This window comes from Drosophila erecta, unplaced genomic scaffold (assembly GCF_003286155.1).
Source record: "Drosophila erecta strain 14021-0224.00,06,07 unplaced genomic scaffold, DereRS2 tig00000055-arrow-pilon, whole genome shotgun sequence".
NCBI lineage: Eukaryota > Metazoa > Arthropoda > Insecta > Diptera > Drosophilidae > Drosophila > Drosophila erecta.
The window spans coordinates 17,458,830-17,477,686 of record NW_020825200.1 but is presented as its reverse complement, the minus strand read 5'-3'; the positions used below and the strand labels follow the sequence as shown (position 1 = coordinate 17,477,686).

Here is an 18,857-nt window from a genome sequence, read left to right as displayed (position 1 = left end):
TATGGCCTACTATTGGAAAATAAACGAAATAAACAAACAAAAATTAAACAAAAAACAATTGAATGTTCTGCTCAATGGGGAAAGTTTTTATTTAAGTTGACAATTTTTATTTTCAGTAACTTTGATACGTACGTTTCATATTTAGTTGTTTCTTTTTACTTTTAATAGTTTTTCCCAAAAAAATACAACTATCCCAATTTTGCAGTAAACGATTTTCCAATAAAATTTAATCGCGGTTTCCCTGCCAATAATTTGTCATGCTCCATTAGGCACGTGTGTGGGTGAAGGCTGTCTATGTGCCACCGCAGCAGTGGTCCATAAATTGGTGGGTCGGCGGGCGGATCGATTCGCCGGAGGCAAGATCGCGGTCTCGCATTACATAACCGCAGTCAAGCGGCGTTATTTGTTGTGAGCACGGCCATAAATAGGCCTCCCGATGAGCGCAAACCCAGCGAATTACAGATAGTCAATGAGCCATTAAGATACGACTGAACCGTGGGCAGGAGACCGGGGGCAATGTCTATCTAAGGCGACCTTCCCCTAGATACGGCTTTCTTAAAATGTAAATGAGTCAATTAAATGGAAATCGATCTTAGAAATGATGTTTTGGGCAGGGAAAGTCAGTCGATAGCACTCCCAGAAATTTGATTTGAATGTTTCCTTGTAAGTTTAAGCGTTATGATGAATTCTTTCTAACACTACATCTAAATTGGAAATAATACGCAATAACACAATTATAAAAAAATAGATTGATAACAAGGAAATTGGTAAAAGGCACCTAATGGTCATGTGCAAAATAAATTTGGTGAGAATAGATATCTTTAAATATAAACCTATAAATATTACCCCTATGTGTATTTGTTTATATGTGATTTTCAAATTTAGTTTTGATTTTTAAACTCTTTAAAGTATTCAGCAACAGTTTCCAGCAAGCAGAATCCTTAGCCAATTAACAGGGCAGCATATGTTAACTATTACGTCGACTGTTAACGCCAACGCGGCAGCTACGTAGCATACGCTACGTCAAAAATTTGAAACGAAAAGCGAGCGTTAGCGACTTTGCACGGCAGTTTCTGTTCGACAGCGCTCGAGTGCGGTTCCAGCTCCATCTCCTCAAGAAAACGCAGCTCACAGCGGCCAATCCAATCGGTATAAATAAATCAGCAAAGTGTATTTTGTTTTGGAAACCTCCAATAGACTTCAAACGCCAGTCGGAGACCGACACTCGAAAGCAGCTGTCACTTGAACCCAATCAACGAACGAATCAACGAAATAATAAACCAGCCACGAAACCAACTACAGTGACAACGAATATAGCCAACTCTTTGAGTGCACAGATGTTTTGAGTATCGCCCAAAAATCGCGTCTAATCCTGGCAAGGACTGTGTGCATTACGCGCCATTAGCACCGCGATACAGTGAAGTTTTTTACTGTGTAAAAGAAAGTTGCGGAAATCAAGCGATACAACGGAAGCAGGACGCGATACCCCAAATCGAAAAGTAGCCTGCGGTAAGGATAAACTGGAGTAGGCGTTAACCAAGGCGGGGCAGCCCGACTGGAGCAGCCAGTGGATTGCGTGCTGACCCGACCCCAAAGTTCATTGACTGTCTGTCTGACTATTGGCATTTCCTGGTGGCGTAGGGCTGGGTTTCCCAGCAGTCAGCTGTTCAGTTCCGCCCCCAAATCCACATTGCTCCTCCCATTGTTTAGTCAATGACACTCGCGTACTCGTATTGATGTCACTTGTTGGCATAATGTAACCCTTCCGCGGTTCCTGATACCTTCACTTGCCCCATGGAGCCCATGACATCAGCTCTAATAACCGGTCGTCCCGAGTCAGCTCATTTTTCAAAGTCACTGATTATGGCAGGCACAACACAAAAAAGCGTTAACCAAAAACAAAATAACAAAGTAAAGAGTGGGAAAAGGTTAAACAGAAAGCTGAACTGCTAAGGGGAAATGCAGTAATCGCTAAATAAATATTTAGCCAACCCAACAGGTATTTATGTATCCAAACATGCAAATGGTGGCAGCCAGTGATCTCAGGCTCCAGAATTTGGTAGCGGATGTGTTTCTCCCATTAAAATCGCAAATTAACCATTTGCTATTTGGAAACTTTGCCATTGCCTTGAGAACCAAGACTCGGAGAAGGTTTGCCAATTTTTCCCGCTTCATTTCCCAGCTTTCTCTGGTTTTCAAAGCCAAAACACGTTCGCTGCAGAGCACCGAGAATGTTGAGAAACTTAATTAGATTTGGCCGATCGCAAACTAGTTCACACAGCTGACGTCAGTCGGTCTTGGCTTTTATCACAGTCGAGAGTTCAGTTCGGTGCGGATGGCGAATGTTTTGTCTTTGGCTCTCATGTTTTCATTTACCAGCTCTTATTCAGCTATTTTTTGGCCTTTTGCCGGCTGCTCACTTGCTGTCGGTTTCTGATTTTGGTAGGGAATCGCTCAACTTGTTCGCCGTTAATTAAACATATACAGCGCCACTGTCTGAGGCGAAAAAGCTGATAGTTAATAGAGTCAGCACACGAATTATGGCTATTTGCTACATGTCTATATACCGCGGAGTCATGGAGTTTCGCAGCTCTGCGTGGGTCGATCTGCCGTCTGGAAACCCAATTCCGAACTGGCTTTTTCGGACAACTCAATGTGGGCTAAAGGAAACGGCGGCCGCCGTATTTGGGCGTAAAGCCTCCGGAATGGACGGCTGGAAATTGTCTAAATTTTGGGAATGAGCTCATATTTAATTCGCGACTTGGAGAGCGTGAAATGAGTCCAAAGAACATAAAAACGTTTTCACTGAGTGATTGTTGATCAGGTCAGAGATACCCATACCTCACATTCAGTACAAATTGGGGTATACCAACCCTAAAATGATTAAGATCTCTTAAAATATTACTAGAACTTGGCACAATATTAAATGTTAAATATATCTATATACAATACCTTATCATTGAATAAAGCAGGATTTATTCAATAAAAGCAAATTGGATAAGCACAACTATACTATTAGTCGTGGAATTATTATTATACAGGGTATTTCATCTTTTTGGCTGAGGCTACAGCATTTTTTTGTATTTTTAAAGTTGAAATCACAAATTAAAGCTGACGCGTGCTAAATTTGTGGTTTTCGTCACGGGTTCCCAGTCGGGTCAACTGTGAGAATATCAATTTAAATCAAACACAAACGAGTCATCATAAACAAATCTCTGAAGGTCGCAAAGATAATGCTGCAATATGTGCTCGTCAGTATCTCTGTAACTAATCATGAATGCCAAGCCTTGTTTGTTTCTCAAAAAATGCAAGCAAAATTACATGGAGAGAGGAGAGATCGAAAGTCGAGTGTGTGGGCGATAAGATTTTGCTATATAGCTTTCCCGGTTTTTACACTGACCCCCGTGCATAGACTATCGAGCATCACCATCTATAATTTGATTACTGAAATCTGATCGCCACATGCAAATGAATTGCATGAGCCAACGCTCTATTAACTTGATTAAATGCGACCTCCTGGCCGGGCGCCCCAAACATTCAATTGAAACTGCACTCAGAAAAAAAGCATATTAGCTTAAAAATTGGAGACAGCTTAATATAATTCTTATATGATGATGTATTATACTTTCCTTTTTGCTTGCTTAGTTCTGTGAAGTTATGTCTCAAAACAAATATATTGTCTTTAACTACTCCCAAAACCACAGCAGTGCTGTTATCATGTGTGCAATCGGTACTATTCAATCACAATTTTCTGGCGCGATTATGTTTTTCTTTATTTTAGACGTACACTGCGCGACAACCGATTAGCACACCCTATGCTGCTCGTCTTTGAAACTTAATATCAGGAAAACTAAAAATGCTTTTCAAATACAAGATAGGATACTAACCTTATTAATAACATTTTAAATTAATGTAAGCAAACATAACACACAAAATTCACTATTATTTTTGCGACAGCCTATTAGCACAGTCAGTTGAAAACTTAAAGTAACAAAGGAAAATGGGTTCAACATAATTCAAATTGTTTTTTAATATTAATTGAAATATTAATAAATATCTAGACAGATTTCCTTCAATGCGAATTATGTGGGAGCCAAGACTCTTTGTCTGACAGATGTCTGACTTTGTTGGCTCAGCTGCCGGCTCTGATTCATCGCAGATTTTCAGTTTTCTTAGCTGATCTTGGCCTCGAACAGCAATTGAACACGCGGCGCGGTGTGTGGGCTTTCCAACCTCATGATGGTGATGTAAGAGTTGCCTTATAAGACCGGCTGATGAGTGCTGCCTTGCGAAGAGAACATTGCTTTTCGTATGTGAATTGCATGCGAGGTCAGGAGTCGAATGTGGCAAGTAACAAGTGCGGCAGGCGGGTAAAAGTAAAAAGCTTTTCTTGGCAGCAGAACGACGGCTTTATTGGCCCTGTTAACAGCCAGGCCACGCCTCCCAACATTGTTGTAATTATTTACACAGGCTGGCGAATTTTCACGGCCAAAAGAAGTGGCATGCTTTTGGGTGGCATTTCTTCTGGGTTTGAGTTTGTTTTTGTTTCGGTTCTCGTTTTAGTTTCGCCCCCTTTGTCCGTCATGCAATTGTCGGCCATAAGTCATTAAAAGTAATCGTTTTGTTGGCTTACATGCCCCACAAAATGGGCAGCATTAGCACTTAGCATACTCCGCTTTGATTCGGGGCGCAACCTTGTTGACCAGGCCCCAAATCTCGGCGCCCGTCGAATCCGAATCCGAGTCCGAATCCAAATGCAGCCCCATATCGATTACACTCGCAGATGGTTGGTTCCGGGCGCTGAAAGGCAGAAAGGTGGACCGTGGCAGGCACTCCTGATACCAGCCGGTACCGTCTGTTTCCGAGGTCTGCCCGCCTGTCGATGGGCAACACTTGCTTCCCGTGTGCTGAGCTGTGAAAGAAGGTCGTCACCCAGGGCAGCCGGTTTTGGGGAATAGAAATGTTGTTGAGGGGGGCTCCCATTAAATATTTACTATGCGTAGCTGGAAACTCTTCTTTTTTTACTTCTTTTGTTACGTTTTATGGGCAATCATATGTATAATAAACTTGTCTGCCCTGGTAACTGCATTTAAATGCGTTTACAATCTATCCCTTTATTTCCTTTTCGTTGGGAAATCCAATTTTAAATCACTCCAAGGGTCCTGCTAAGATGCTAAATATTTCGCACCATTCACCAACTCAATTTAGGGTTTTTAAGCTACGATAATTGGTGGGTGAATGCCCTTTATATTTAAACCCAACTACAGCTGAAACGCCAACACATAGGACTTCAATTGCAGTTCCTCTAGTTTGGCTTGGCTGCAATGCCACCCTCCAACTTTTATCCCTGCCAGCGGCGCCTGAGAATTACGAGCCTACCGCAAAGTTGTTGCCAGTGTTTGTCTTTCGCGGCTCGAAAGGAAGCAACCTGCAACAAATGCCGCGCAACAGCCACTGCAGCGGAGAAGAAAAGGAGTGACAGCCGCCACACGCCACGCCCCCTCCACTGCAACCCTTCGCCCACGGATAGCATGGCTCTATAGCCAGCCACACGCCTGGTTATTAGCCGCCCCACGGAATTGGCCCAGAAAGTTCGAAACAAGAGCCAGGCGATTGATTTTTGTGTCATCGACTGGCTGTTGGAGCAGGGCGGAATTGGATTATTAGGTTACCCAAATTTGGGGGTCGAGCCTATCACTCACTCACACGTGTACATGTCATCGAAGGGAGTTCCGTAAAATTTGTCTATTCTTTTCTACATTGGGGCACAGTATTCAGACTTCGATACCCTGTAAACCTAAGACAACAAGATGAATAAGGTGGCCTGTTAAAGATCTTAGGGCGAATGGATTCCTTGACGCTGTTGTTTGGTTCCATTTGCAGGTCGAGTTCAAAAACAAGAACAAGGATCAGGGACCCTGCGCCCGGGTGCGTAAGATTCGTCCGATAAACATGGGCGGCAACGTGGAGCAGCGTCCTTGGACTCCGACTGTCAGGATCGGCAGGATCGCCGCCGAGACCACCAATCCGGGTCCAGCCACCGTCCAGCTTCCAACCTTGATCGGTAAGATGCGGGAAGACTATGCTTAGTACGTTAAAGTGATTACATGACTTCATTTAGGCAGCAAAGTGCCCGACTCGAAGAAGAAAGCCGCCCCCTCGTACTCCTTCGGGCACAAGCTGGGCGGAAAGTACGACACCTCCGGACCGGGTCCGGCTCAGTACAATGTGACGGGTATGCGGGCCAAGGGTCGGGACTATCCGCGAGCAGCCACGCTGCAGAGCAGGCCCAAGGAACTGACGCGCTTCTCGAATCCCGGGCCAGGAGAATACGATGTGGTTCCGGCGGCCAAGGCGGTGATCGATGCCACGCCCAAGTACACCTTTGGCCAACGGCCGGTCGCGTTGAAGACCTTCCAGATACCAGGTGAGTCTCGGGCTGTTCCGCTGGTGTTTGAATGGTGTTTGGACTTGATGTTGGATTTCGGAGTTGGAACTTGGAAATTGAATTTGAACTTGGCGTTGAATTCGGTGTGTTTCGCACTGGTGCTGTTGTTGTTGTTGCATGCGCGGAAGGAGGAAATCATCAATCAATTTCAATCATGGACATCATTGTACATAGCAGCGATCATTAACTAATCCGAACCCATGCCAGTTGCATCTTCCTGCAAGCAGCGCGTAAGTTGCTACGCCCCTTTCTCCCACTTTCTCCCACTTTCCATCTCTATCTCAGTAGCTAGTGTAGTTGTACCGCATTTCGTAGAACATTCTTCTGTATCTTTGGTATCCTTGTGAAGGGATCGTAGTTATGTCACCCTGTAAAAGTATCTTTGGTCAAAGTATCTTTACTAAAAAGTATTCAATTAAAATGTAAATCTTCGGCAAAAGTCTGTCGCTTTTATCGGTGAGCACCTTGTGGACTACTATAAAAGATTTATTTGATTTCATTCTCTGAACTTTCTTTGTGTTCCTAAAATAGACCAAAATTTGCGTAGGAGGAATTGGCAATGTCTTTATAAGGTCATCCATCTTGGCTCAAAGTGATTCACACAAATGATTCATGAGTCAAACGGAAACGGGACCAGATGTCTTAATTTCCCAAAAATATGTCCATTTAGGATTACACGTATTCCAATTCTCATTTATTATTATTTCCCCTATTCTTAGCTTTTCCTAGCTACAGTGTTCTCTGTATATGTGTTACTTTAGTGGCTCGGTAATTGTGTGCGTGTTTTTATGTTGCCTGATTTGAATTTAATTTGAAACGTTTTTCTCTTTCAACGAATGATGGCCGTGGCCAATCGAAACCCAGGTCCCAACCATTACCAAGTGGTGCCACTTGATGTCGTCAAGCGGCGAGCCCCACGATACTCCTTTCGCATTAAGGTTAACGTGTATTTGGTTAACAATCCAGGTAACCCAACTAACTGTCTCTCCTTGCCCACGTTGCGTTTTGGTGTTGGTCTAGCTCCGCTCTCTAACTTCTAACCCGACTCAATGCCACCCCTCACTGATTCCCGAAATAATGTATCTTTCTATCTGTACATCTGTATTTCACCCACCGTATTCACCTTAGTCGTAGCTCACCTAGTGTAGACCTCTAGCTTTGATTCGCGTAGACTAAAACCGAATGTTTTATTAACACTAACAGCTCCGAATAGCTATTGCCCTGAAAAGGTCACGCAATCAAAAAAGAATGCGCCACGCTACACTTTCGGTAGAAGAACTAAAATCGAACACGATCAGGGCACACCAGGTAATAAACCCCAGTTCTCCAGTAACTGTATCTGTATCTGTATCTGTATCTGCAACTGCATCTGTATCTGATCGAGGCACACTTGCTCAAGCGAACCCAATTGGACAGTATCCGTAGCGCTTTCCGTTTCAATTGCCTCGATTCTGGCCAACTCAATACTGATATCCATCCCATCCGCAGCTCCAGGCGCATATTGTCCTGAGAAGGTGAAGCTCAACAAGACGCCGGAGTTCAGTTTCGGCATCAAGCACCATGAGCAGAGACCAGATTACACGCCAGGTTTGTACACAGTACGTCCCTAGGACTTGGCCACATTAATAGCCGCTTCATGCTCTCACCACTTTGCCACCTTCACCAGCGCCGGGCACCTACAAGCCCGAGCAGGTTGTCCTCGAGCACATTCCCGCCTACAGCTTCGGCCTGAAAAGCAAGCACAGCCAGGTCAGCGACACCCCAGGTAAGGCTTCCCGCTCGGCTGAGAGTAGTAACTTGGTTGAAGAGCACGCTTTCATGTTCCTTTGACCAGCACCCGGTGCCTACAGCCCCGAAAAGTCCCGGCTGCACTCCACACCCGCTTACTCGATCGCCGGAAAGGCCGCTCAGGACGTGGTCGATTGCACACCTGGTGAGTGGTAGCTTCGTACTTCAAAGTAGTCTTAGCGCGCAGCCCACACCAAGCCCAATCTCACACCTTACCCAATCTCTTGCAGCGCCCGGAGCATACGAACCCGAGAAGTGCGTGCTGAGCAAGACGCCTGCCTTCAGCTTTGGCCACCGCGCGGAGCTCGCCAGGTGCAGCGACACGCCCGCGCCGGGCACCTACAATCCGGAGAAGGTGCGGTTGGACCACACGCCCGCATTCACCCTGTGCGGACGCCCCGAAACGAGGTCCGTGAGCGAGACTCCGGCGCCCGGTTCGTATGCCCCGGAAAAGTATCGCAGCGATCGCACGCCGGCCTTCACCTTCGGCGGTAAGCACGAGCAGCGACTCGAGAGCTCCACTCCGGCACCGGGCGACTACTGTCCCGAAAAAGTGCGGCACGATCACACTCCCGCTTTCTCATTCGCCGGACGCCACGACCTGCACAAGCCAAGCGACACACCAGCACCCGGAGCCTACGAGACCGAGAGAGTCCGGCAAGATCACAATCCGGCCTTCTCCTTCGCCGGGCGCCACGACCTGCACAAGCCCAGTGACACCCCCGCTCCGGGAGCCTACTCCCCGGAGAAGGTGCGTCAAGATCACAACCCTGCCTTCTCGATGGCCGGGAAGCCCAGTCAGAAGGTGTCCGGCGATAGTCCGGCTCCTGGGGACTACTGCCCCGAAAAGGTCCGCCTGGACCACACTCCGGCGTACAGCTTTGGCGTGAAGAGTGCTCCAAAGGTGGAGAATAGCACTCCGGCCCCGGGTGACTACCATCCCGAAAAGGTTAGGCAGGATCACAATCCCGCATTTTCATTCGCCGGTCGCCACGACCTTCACAAGCCAAGTGATACTCCTGCTCCAGGAGCCTACTGCCCGGAGAAAGTAAGGCTGGACCACAATCCGGCTTTCTCCATGGCCGGCAAGTGCGATCCTAAGATTACTAATGATACACCTGCTCCTGGCGACTACAGTCCCGAGAAAGTCAGGCAAGATACGAACCCAGCCTACTCCTTTGCTGGCCGTCATGACCTCCACAAGCCCAGCGACACTCCCGCCCCAGGTGCTTACTCGCCGGAGAAAGTGAGGCTGGACCACAATCCAGCTTTCACGATGGCCGGCAAGTACGATCAGAAGACCTTAAATGGCACTCCGGCGCCCGGAGACTACTGTCCCGAAAAGTGTAGATTGGACCACACACCCGCCTACAGTTTTGGGGGCAAGAATGATCCTAAAATAGAAAACAACACCCCGGCTCCAGGAGATTACCATCCGGAGAAGGTGAGGCTGGACCACAATCCAGCCTTCTCCTTTGCCGGACGTCTCGACCTTCACAAGCCCAGTGATACTCCTGCTCCAGGAGCCTACTCCCCCGAGAAGGTGCGTCAAGATCATAACCCAGCATTTTCGATGGCGGGCAAGCCGTTGGAAAAGCTGACTAATGGTACACCGGCTCCCGGAGACTACTGCCCGGAAAAAGTACGTTTAGACCATACTCCGGCCTACACTTTCGGTGGCAAAAGCGATCCGAAAGTGGAGAACAATACTCCTGCTCCTGGAGACTATCACCCCGAGAAAGTCAGGCAAGATCATAACCCAGCTTTCTCCTTTGCTGGTCGCCACGACCTTCGCAAGCCCAGTGACACTCCCGCCCCTGGTGCCTACTGTCCGGAGAAGGTCCGTCAGGATCATAATCCGGCCTTCTCCATGGCGGGTAAGCACACCCAAAAGATCGCCAACGATACTCCAGCTCCGGGCGATTACAGTCCGGAGAAGGTGCGTCTAGATCACACGCCTGCCTATACTTTTGGGGGCAAGAGCGATCCCAAGGTGGAGAGCACCACCCCAGCTCCTGGTGACTATCACCCCGAGAAAGTCAGGCAAGATCATAACCCAGCTTTCTCCTTTGCTGGCCGTCATGATCTTCAAAAGCCCAGCGACACTCCCGCTCCTGGAGCCTACTTTCCTGAAAAAGTCAGACAGGATCATAATCCTGCTTTTACAATGGCCGGCAAGCACGATTCCAGGGTTTCCCATGATACTCCTGCCCCTGGCGACTACAGTCCCGAGAAGGTTCGCCTAGATCACACGCCTTCCTTTACCTTTGCTGGTAAAAACAATCCCAAAACTGAAAACGATACCCCAGCTCCAGGTGACTATCATCCGGAGAAAGTTAGGCAAGACCACAACCCTGCCTTTTCCTTTGCCGGTCGCCACGATCTTCACAAGCCCAGCGACACCCCTGCTCCAGGAGCTTACTCGCCGGAGAAGGTGAGGCAGGATCATAATCCCGCCTTCTCAATGGCTGGCAAATACGTGGAGAAGATCACCAATGGCACGCCAGCTCCAGGTGACTATAGTCCCGAGAAGGTTCGCTTAGATCACACTCCAGCCTTTACCTTTGGGGGCAAGAATGACCCAAAGCTGGAGAACAACACACCGGCGCCAGGAGATTATCACCCTGAGAAGGTTAGACAAGATCATGTGCCCGCATTTTCCTTCGCCGGCCGCCATGATCTCCACAAGCCCAGTGAGACCCCTGCCCCCGGAGCTTACGCCCCCGAGAAAGTCAGGCAAGACCACAATCCCGCCTTCACGATGGCCGGCAAACATGACCCCAAGGTTACCAATGACACGCCAGCACCTGGGGACTACCACCCCGAGAAAGTGAGGCTGGATCACAATCCCGCCTTCTCCTTCGCCGGTCGCCATGACCTGCAGAGGCCCAGTGAAACGCCGGCGCCCGGAGACTACTTCCCGGAGAAGGTCAGGCAGGACTTCAACCCGGCGTTCACCTTCGCCGGCAAACACGATCCGAGATCGCTGAGCGAATCCCCCGCTCCCGGCGACTACAGCCCGGAGAAGGTGCGACTGGACCATGCACCCGCTTTCAGCTTTGGCGGCAAGCACGACCCCAAGGCGGAGCACCCTCATCCCGCGCCATGCGACTACGCCCCCGAGAAAGTTCGTCTCGACCATACACCCGCCTACACCATTGCAGGTCGTCCAGCCGCCGATCCCGTGCGCCAGACGCCGGCGCCCTGCGACTACCATCCGGAGCAGTGCCAGGTGCGTCAGGACAGCACACCAGCGTTCACCTTCGGCATGCGACTGGGCAGGGAGCGCATCTCCGATACACCAGGCAAGTAGCTTCCCCTGGAATCGATGAAGCTGAAGCATAATAGCGTTAGATCCCCAACTTCTGGACGACCATCGCTAACGAGCATCAGTACCATTGCAGCACCCTCCGCGTACGAGCCGGAAAAGCACTCACTGCACTCCACACCCGCCTACAGCTTCGGCACCAAGTCGGATATCCGCGTGACCACTGATGCTCCAGGTAAGTAGCGGGCTCCGACCGCGTTGCATGTTGCTGTTGTGTGTACCGCATGTCTCCCGCTTCCTTGTTTGTCTCCCCGTCCACCCACTTAGCCCCTGGTCACTATCATCCCGAGCAGTGCCAGCTGGCCAGCTCGCCGGCCTACAGCTTTGGCCTGAAGACAGTGCCCACTGCTTCGCTTCCAGGTAGGTGACACCCAGCTGCGCTTTTGGTGCCGGATTCCGCAGACTCCGTCCGGATCCATACGATCTGTTTTTGTTGTTGTGCCCATTTGTTCTTTGTTCCATGTTTGCTCGCACCCATTCCTCGGTTTTCTGGCCATGCTCTCATCTCTGTATATACCCACGAATCACCAGAACCCAGGGGCGCGTACATCGAAGATCGCATTGTGCAAAGACGCGAACGTCGTCTGGCCAGTCCCGGTAAGAATCCTCCAGATCACTCAATCATTGCCAGCGTTTTAAGTGCCAGTTTTGTATGTTACTTCGATGAAGTTTTACTAATGCGGATAAAGAAAACTGGTCTACTTGAATCGCTTTCCTCGTGTAAAGTAAAATGTGCTTTTGTGTACACATCCCGCTCCATTGTTGCATTTATTTGTTGTCAATTGATTTAAATTATGCCAAATCACAGTACGCAGCAACGCGGAGTGCACCACCACAACCACCAGCCACACCCACAACAATGCTGGTAACAGCAGCACCACAACCACCACCACCACCACCACCACAAAGACCTTCATAAACGGGGTGGAGCAGCCGGAGCTGCAGCAGAAGGAAACCACCAAGCAGGTGAATGGCACCCACCAGGAGCTTAGGTCCGCATCGCAAGCACCACTGAGCAATGGCAGTGTGCTTTCCAATGGCAACCACTCGAAGATGGTCAGCGCCACCACCAGGATTCAGGAAGTTGCCCACGCCCAAAAGCAGAGTGGCAACCTGAAGGTGGTGGCCAGCGGTAAGTCGGACACCAGTGCCACCAAGGCGGCGGCCGTGAGCCACCAGACCGTGGTGCAGCCGGATGGCGCCATTGTGGCCAGTGGCCAATCCTCGAGGATGCAGACGGTCAAGTACGCTGTGGAGGCGAGCAGCGTGCAGGAGAAGATTATCAGGTAACTGGGGTGACATGAAAGAGCGAAAGTTGCGAAGAGTGACGAAAACGAGTACGGAAACGAAGAAGATTTTGCATTACTCATACGCAACGTTGCATTTGCTCATAAATCTTATTTCAAGATACATTTTATTGTTTTGAATTAGTGCAAAAAACGTACTTAACTAGTTTGTTTGCAAAAGAAAAATATTTTTGTTTATTTAGCATAAGTCGTTTGAGTAAAATTTGAGTATACAGTATAATATGGAATACCCATTCACACTTTAGTTTTCATATTTTGTTTTAAAGAACTACAATATTATCGAGCTCTGCCGAATGCCAACTGATATTAGTACTCAATTTCTTTGGTGCCTGCGTTGCCGTTCCGTGTGTTTATTTGCAGGCACGTCATGTCCAGACCAAGATCACCCAATCCAACCCGAAACTAACCCGAACCATTCAAACACCAGCCCAAGAGTCAAGCCATTGAATTAGCCCCCGAACAACCAGTGAATTGACTGCCACAACTAACTATCACTTAACTATCCATCATTGACAGCTCCTAATGTCTACAAAATACCTACCGTCATGGGCAGCAGCAAGGAGGGCAAGATTCGCTCGGCTCCGGCGTACACCATTACGGGTCGCGAGAAGCCGCCGCTGATTCCGGTGATGATCTTCCCCGGACCCGGCTACTACGACGGCGAGTACACGGTGGTCAAGCCGAAGCCACCAGTCTTCTCCATGCGCGGCAAGTACAAGATGGGCAGCGAGGACTCCAAGCCCGGACCCGGAGCGCACTGTCCGGAGAAGGTGAGTCTGGGGAAGGCCACTTGCAGGCTTCTAAAACTAGCCCTCATCCCGCCATTAAGTCTTATTAGAACCTTAAGGTTCCATTAGATAGTTTTGAGGTACATTAGATAGTTCTGGAAATTCGGGACAAAGATACCATAGAAGGGTCATTACCCGTGGGCATCCCACTCACCCAATGCAAATGGATCTCACCTCAAACTGATCCCTCCCGCAGTACTGGGAGAAACGTTCGCCGCCGGCCATATCCTTCGGCATCCTGCACTCCCCGTATATCAAGAAACCATTGCCAGTCACAGTTCCGCAGCGATGTGTTCGCTCATTGCTGGAGAATCGGGCGGACAAGCCCTACGACAATATTTGAGAATGCATGTGCACTTTGCCATTAAATCCCTTTAGTGAACACAGTAATCAGTGGGTTTCTCTGCTCTCCCAATGCTCCTGCCCGCAGGTGAACCTCTCCCATGTGCCCGCCTACAGCTTTGGGATCAAGCACTCGCAGTACTTGGGCCGCCTGAACGAGAAGAACACCGAGTTCGACTACAGCTTCTCCGGAATCTGCTAGAGCTGAAGCTGGACAGCTACCAAATCCTCACTCTGCCCAAGACGGTCTTCGATGAACAGCTTCCTTACCTTAACTACTCTACCTTCGCTACTCGTATCGGACTAACCTTAAGTTTTAACTGTTTCTCAAACCTATTTGTAAGCCGAAAGTGTTGTGGAATGTTACAATTGTATACACTGATAAAGAGATATTACTAATAAGGTCACGATGTTTTCCTAAGGAGCTTGACATGGCCTTCGCCATTTAACCATTTCGGATAAGTGAGCATGTGAGCATTAGCTTTCTATGGAAAATTGCAATTTGCATGTGTGAAGCGGTGTTAATTATTGATGCTCCGCCAGCTGGGTGGACGTCCACTTAGTCTCCACCCGTCTGGTGATCCGTCATGAAGCTACTGCTGTTGTGGGCGATTGTTGCCATCAGTTGGCCGCTTATAGAGGGTGCCAGAAGAAGGAGTAAGATTCCGCCTGATTCCCGTTGTGTAGGGCACCCTTTGACTCAGTCACCGATCTTCTAGCGAGGAACAGTGCCTGTCTGGTAAGGAACAAGTATGCCCACGAAAGCTCCTGTAGGTCCCGGCGTCGGGTCTACTTCACCTTCCATCGAGTCCTCTTCGACTGCATAAAGGTAGAACCGGGAAACGAGCGTGAGCATGAGTTCTAAGACCTTTGACCATTTAAGGTGACCACAAACTGCCGGAAGCTCTACAGGAGGAACGAGTTCCACACTCTAGAGGCGTGCAGGGATGCATGTCACTACCACATGGCTATGCCAGTGCCGCCCAAGCCCGGAAATGGGACGTCTTCTGCCCCCGGAGCGGAGGGAGGAGTAACTGAAGCTGCACCAGCAGCAGATGCACCGCCACCTGCGATATAGATTCCTTTGGAACTTGCTTCAGATATGTGCAATGAGTTTTGCAGAAATTTTAATTCGGTATTTTCTGTGTATTTATTCTCTGTGTGCACCGCATTACCAGTTTTGATTACCCGCGTATCTACAACTACATGATTTGCAAGACTCATAATACAAACATAAGGCCACCGACCGGATTGCGCCCCTAGTTCTTGGTGATCTCGATTTCGGCATGGATGCAGGACTTGCCCTGGAGCAAAATACAACAAGGTGTGATCAAAATATGCGTCATATGGGGGAAGTAGACTCACAGTGTCATGCTTGACCTCCGAATCGATGATGAGGTGGCCGCGAGCCATGCCCAACATGGCCTTGTACTTGCTCAGATCCACGGCGTGATCGTTGGCGCACACCTTCTCCTCGGCCACTGGGCAGGAGGAAGGTGCTCCGAAGAGCTTCAGCATGTCCTTGCCCTCGGTGGAGGCCTGGTCGATGGCGGCGCACAGGTCGATCTTGCCCTCCTTCATCACGACGCCGTCCTTCTGCACCTTGAATTTGGCCACGGCGGTGCCGAAGGGCTTGTTGCTGATGCAGCCCGAGGGAACCAGCTCGCACTTCTTGTTCAGCTTCAGGCTGAAGTCACTGCCCACCGTCATAATGGCGTCCTCGCCAGCGCAGTTCTCCATCTTGACCAGCTTGGCCTTGTAGCCATTCTGGGCATAAGATAGCTTATAGATCGGCCTGCAGATGAGCTCCTGCCATACTTACGCAAGCCAGGGCTGCCTGGAAGCCCAGGCAACTGAGCAGGAACAAGCCAATCAGTCGCAGCATTCTGTCCACTGGAAGTTTGGATGAATTTGGAAACTCCTGGACGGCCCAACCGCTATTTATATGGAACTTTCGCTGGCCCCGTTTTCCCGAAATCCACAATTATTTGCGCATTAAGCGGTATTTGACTGCAACGATCAGCGATCGTTCGGCTCAATTGATTGCTGAAACTCCACTGGCCAGACGGTCATCCATTAGATCGCTCTAAATGTCGGAATTGCGAAACATTATGGCCGTCCAATTTTAATTACCCTCGCTGCATGATAATGTTTGTATTTCTAGCGTGTCGCTGGCTTTTGATCTCCCGATCTCCCGAAATGTGTTTGCATCCGAAACCATATAGATGTGGCTGAAGCCGAGCCATCAGGAGACCGTTAAAATCAGTTTTCTGTAATGGATAAGTGGTCATCACTCTTGTTATTTGTGTGCCATGTCACTGCTTTGTCGAGGAGAACTCTTGTGGCGCATTAAATGTCATGCAATTGATAAAAATGTAGCGGCACGGATGTTCGACAACAATTACATCATTTTTGTAGCAAAAGTGTAATTGGGCCCGCGATCAGTTGGGCAGTTTTGAAAGCGAACTCTTATCAGAAACGCCATAAGTTTTAGGGTCAAAACCTCTGCTGCCAGAGAACCTAACGATCTTTTTCTCCAACTCTGAGAAACCATCGATCCTTTCCGGTAGGATATGATGACCGTGGAGATAATCTAATCTAATTCGCTTATATGAGCAGCCCTAAATGATCCAAATAGTGGCAATTTCGTTTCGAAATGCAACTTTCTCCGTGTTCTTGGCCTTAAATGTGTTCTGCCATTATAATACGACCATATCTCATATCCACTTATTTACAAATGAAGCAGACAAACGACCTGCCAATTATTTATTAGGTATTTCATTAGAAATTATGGGTTCTTACCTTACAAGCTACAACTTCATTATTGCTGTTCTTCAAGGCTTAGAAGACTATTTATACTCAGTGGACTAATAAAATTAGATACGACAAGTTACGTATATTGTTATGTAATTTTTGCGAGTTAGTTTCATTATACAATGCCATGCTTTCCAATTACTAAGGATTCAATACAATTAATACGGAAGCATATTTCGTATCTGATGTTTACGGAACAAAAACACCCTGTTCCTAAAAAGTAACGAAAATATGATTTGTTTTCTCTTATTCTTCGGACGTTTCCATGGCAGCTATATGATATTATTTATCAATGCTGATCACTCTAAAACTGAAATTCTATACTGTCCAAAAACTGATGTGTGCACCGAATTGGAACGCTCTTTGACAAAAAACTATAGCATTTCTATATTACTACTATTTGAAATAGTAGTCCCATCCGGCAAGTATCAATTTTCATACAACCTACAGTGAAAGAAGCCTTTGGAAAGAAAGCTTTCAAGCTGACGGACGTACAGACGGACCTGGCTATATCGACTCGGTTGTTAATCTAAACAATATACCTCCTTCAAGGGTACAAGCATGTTCGACTAATGTCTAAACAAAATAGTAATTGTCTAAGCAAAGTAATTGTAAAAGATTGTCAAACGAATTCCAATTGAATTGCTTTAATTGTATATCGCGAAGGCGAGTCCAATTTTATTATTATGCAGGCTATATATAATCCGAACCTTGTTCTTACCTCCAAACGTGAAAATGAAGTATTTGTGTAAGTGAACTAAATAATAAGCGAATTGAGCAAATCCCAATAAGTAATATTTGCACCGCAGGTCTGCTTCTTTTGGCCACGTCGGTGACCTGTCGCTTTACCGACGATTTCTACCAACTTTTGGCCAAGAAATATGCAAACGAGAATATCATTTCCTCTCCCCTTTCGCTCGAAATCGCACTGAGCATGATCTACATGGGAGCCGGGGCAAAGACAGCCCAACAATTAACTAATGTTTTGGGACTGCCCGATAACAGGGAGGAGGTGGCAGCCAAAACCAAGGATCTTCTGACTGAACTCGAAGGTCGTGAGAAAGTAGCCATTCTTACTCTGGCGAACCGCATATACGTGAACAATAAGATAAAGCTATTACCGCAGTACAATCAGGTGGTCAAGGATTCCTTTAAAGCTGAAGCGGTGGCAATCGACATGACCGATACCAAAAAAGCGGCTTCAATTATAAATAAGTGGGTAGATGATCAAACGCGTGGTAAAATCACAAAGATAGTTGATTCCAATGCCTTGGTTGATGTGTTAATCGTCGTCTTAAACGCAATTTACTTTAAAGGCCAGTGGCAGAACCAATTTGATCCAAGCAAGACGAAGAAGGTCAGTTTCCACATTTCGAAACAAAAGAGTGTTCCTGTTGAGATGATGGCACAACTTGGAATATATCGAACAGCATATATTGGGGCATTAGGTGCACGCGTTATCGAGCTGCCATACAGAAATTCAAGCCTCTCCATGGTCATTTATCTACCGGATAAGGTCGATGGTCTACCAGAGTTGGAAAAAGAGATCGTTGGATTCCCTCTGAAACTTTCCGAAGATAAAGTGAATTTAAAGCTACCCAAGTTCAAAATGGAGTTCTCCAAACTTCTAAACGAAGAACTTAATACGGTGGGTATTTACAGATTATTTGGTACAGTTGCTGCACCCTAATAATTTATGGATTTGACTTACAGATGGGCATTCGAGATGCGTTCACACTTAATGCTAACTTCGAAGATATGGTAGGGGGCGGCGTTTTTGTGAAGTCCGTCCTTCAAAAGGCGTTCATTGAGGTTAATGAAGAAGGTGCCGAAGCAGCGGCTATAACAAAAATAGATATGGTGTTCAAGAGCGCTTCTAGGCCGCAGCCTATAGATTTTATTGCCGATCATCCTTTTGCCTTTGTCATTCGCGATAAGAAAAACATTTATTTTCAGGGTCACTTCGTGAATCCGGAATAAAATGCATTTTACTTTTGCATTTTACTTTCAAAAATAAAGGAAATATGTATTTTAAGCACTGC

The 18,857-nt window shown here is 47.6% G+C and overlaps 4 protein-coding genes across 16 annotated transcripts; 3 read left to right on the top strand and 1 right to left on the bottom strand.

The window, feature by feature from the left end:
• The first annotated feature begins 1,058 nt into the window (after window positions 1-1,058).
• LOC6543464 (outer dense fiber protein 3) lies at window positions 1,059-14,404 on the top strand. 13 transcript variants are annotated; one of them, XM_015159328.2, is made up of 14 exons: window positions 1,059-1,509; window positions 5,884-6,064; window positions 6,122-6,427; window positions 7,313-7,414; window positions 7,652-7,756; window positions 7,937-8,035; window positions 8,115-8,213; window positions 8,283-8,381; window positions 8,467-11,541; window positions 11,641-11,739; window positions 11,832-11,924; window positions 12,096-12,161; window positions 12,373-12,850; window positions 13,388-13,439. In XM_015159328.2, exons 2-14 carry the CDS (start codon window positions 5,953-5,955, stop codon window positions 13,392-13,394), a joined length of 4,740 nt encoding a protein of 1,579 aa, XP_015014814.2. In that variant the 5' UTR covers window positions 1,059-1,509; window positions 5,884-5,952; the 3' UTR covers window positions 13,395-13,439. The 13 variants fall into 13 exon arrangements, with proteins under 13 accessions (XP_015014814.2, XP_015014816.1, XP_015014818.1 ...); XM_026978759.1 differs by lacking the exon at window positions 1,059-1,509 and adding an exon at window positions 5,668-5,819; XM_026978761.1 differs by lacking the exons at window positions 1,059-1,509; window positions 7,313-7,414 and adding an exon at window positions 5,668-5,819.
• A 179-nt stretch (window positions 14,405-14,583) lies between these two features.
• Window positions 14,584-15,224, top strand: LOC6543441. Its single transcript, XM_001970231.2, has 3 exons — window positions 14,584-14,658; window positions 14,721-14,830; window positions 14,885-15,224. The coding sequence occupies exons 1-3, from the start codon at window positions 14,589-14,591 to the stop codon at window positions 15,077-15,079; spliced, it is 375 nt and encodes a 124-aa protein (XP_001970267.1). The 5' UTR covers window positions 14,584-14,588; the 3' UTR covers window positions 15,080-15,224.
• Window positions 15,127-16,065, bottom strand: LOC6543536. Its single transcript, XM_001970230.3, has 3 exons — window positions 15,824-16,065; window positions 15,367-15,768; window positions 15,127-15,305 (listed from the first exon to the last, which is right to left on the bottom strand). Exons 1-3 carry the CDS (start codon window positions 15,884-15,886, stop codon window positions 15,261-15,263), a joined length of 510 nt encoding a protein of 169 aa, XP_001970266.1. The 5' UTR covers window positions 15,887-16,065; the 3' UTR covers window positions 15,127-15,260.
• Window positions 16,066-17,537: 1,472 nt separating this feature from the next.
• LOC6543442 (serine protease inhibitor 42Dd) lies at window positions 17,538-18,829 on the top strand. Its single transcript, XM_001970229.3, has 3 exons — window positions 17,538-17,563; window positions 17,625-18,463; window positions 18,529-18,829. The coding sequence occupies exons 1-3, from the start codon at window positions 17,551-17,553 to the stop codon at window positions 18,793-18,795; spliced, it is 1,119 nt and encodes a 372-aa protein (XP_001970265.1). The 5' UTR covers window positions 17,538-17,550; the 3' UTR covers window positions 18,796-18,829.
• The last annotated feature ends 28 nt before the right edge of the window (window positions 18,830-18,857 follow it).

Bases quoted from the DNA above. Each gene is read 5' to 3' on its own strand.
- LOC6543464 (XM_026978759.1), top strand. The intron at 7,415-7,651 runs GTAACCCAACTA...TAACACTAACAG, and splicing joins GTATTTGGTTAACAATCCAG to CTCCGAATAGCTATTGCCCT. The intron at 11,925-12,095 runs GTAGGTGACACC...ACGAATCACCAG, and splicing joins GCCCACTGCTTCGCTTCCAG to AACCCAGGGGCGCGTACATC.
- LOC6543441 (XM_001970231.2), top strand. From the start codon at position 14,589: ATGAAGCTACTGCTGTTGTGGGCGATTGTTGCCATCAGTTGGCCGCTT. The intron at 14,659-14,720 runs GTAAGATTCCGC...CCGATCTTCTAG, and splicing joins AGAGGGTGCCAGAAGAAGGA to CGAGGAACAGTGCCTGTCTG. The intron at 14,831-14,884 runs GTAGAACCGGGA...TGACCATTTAAG, and splicing joins TCCTCTTCGACTGCATAAAG to GTGACCACAAACTGCCGGAA.
- LOC6543536 (XM_001970230.3), bottom strand. From the start codon at position 15,886: ATGCTGCGACTGATTGGCTTGTTCCTGCTCAGTTGCCTGGGCTTCCAG. The intron at 15,769-15,823 runs GTAAGTATGGCA...TCTTATGCCCAG, and splicing joins TCCAGGCAGCCCTGGCTTGC to AATGGCTACAAGGCCAAGCT. The intron at 15,306-15,366 runs GTGAGTCTACTT...ATTTTGCTCCAG, and splicing joins CGGAGGTCAAGCATGACACT to GGCAAGTCCTGCATCCATGC.
- LOC6543442 (XM_001970229.3), top strand. The intron at 18,464-18,528 runs GTGGGTATTTAC...TTTGACTTACAG, and splicing joins TAAACGAAGAACTTAATACG to ATGGGCATTCGAGATGCGTT.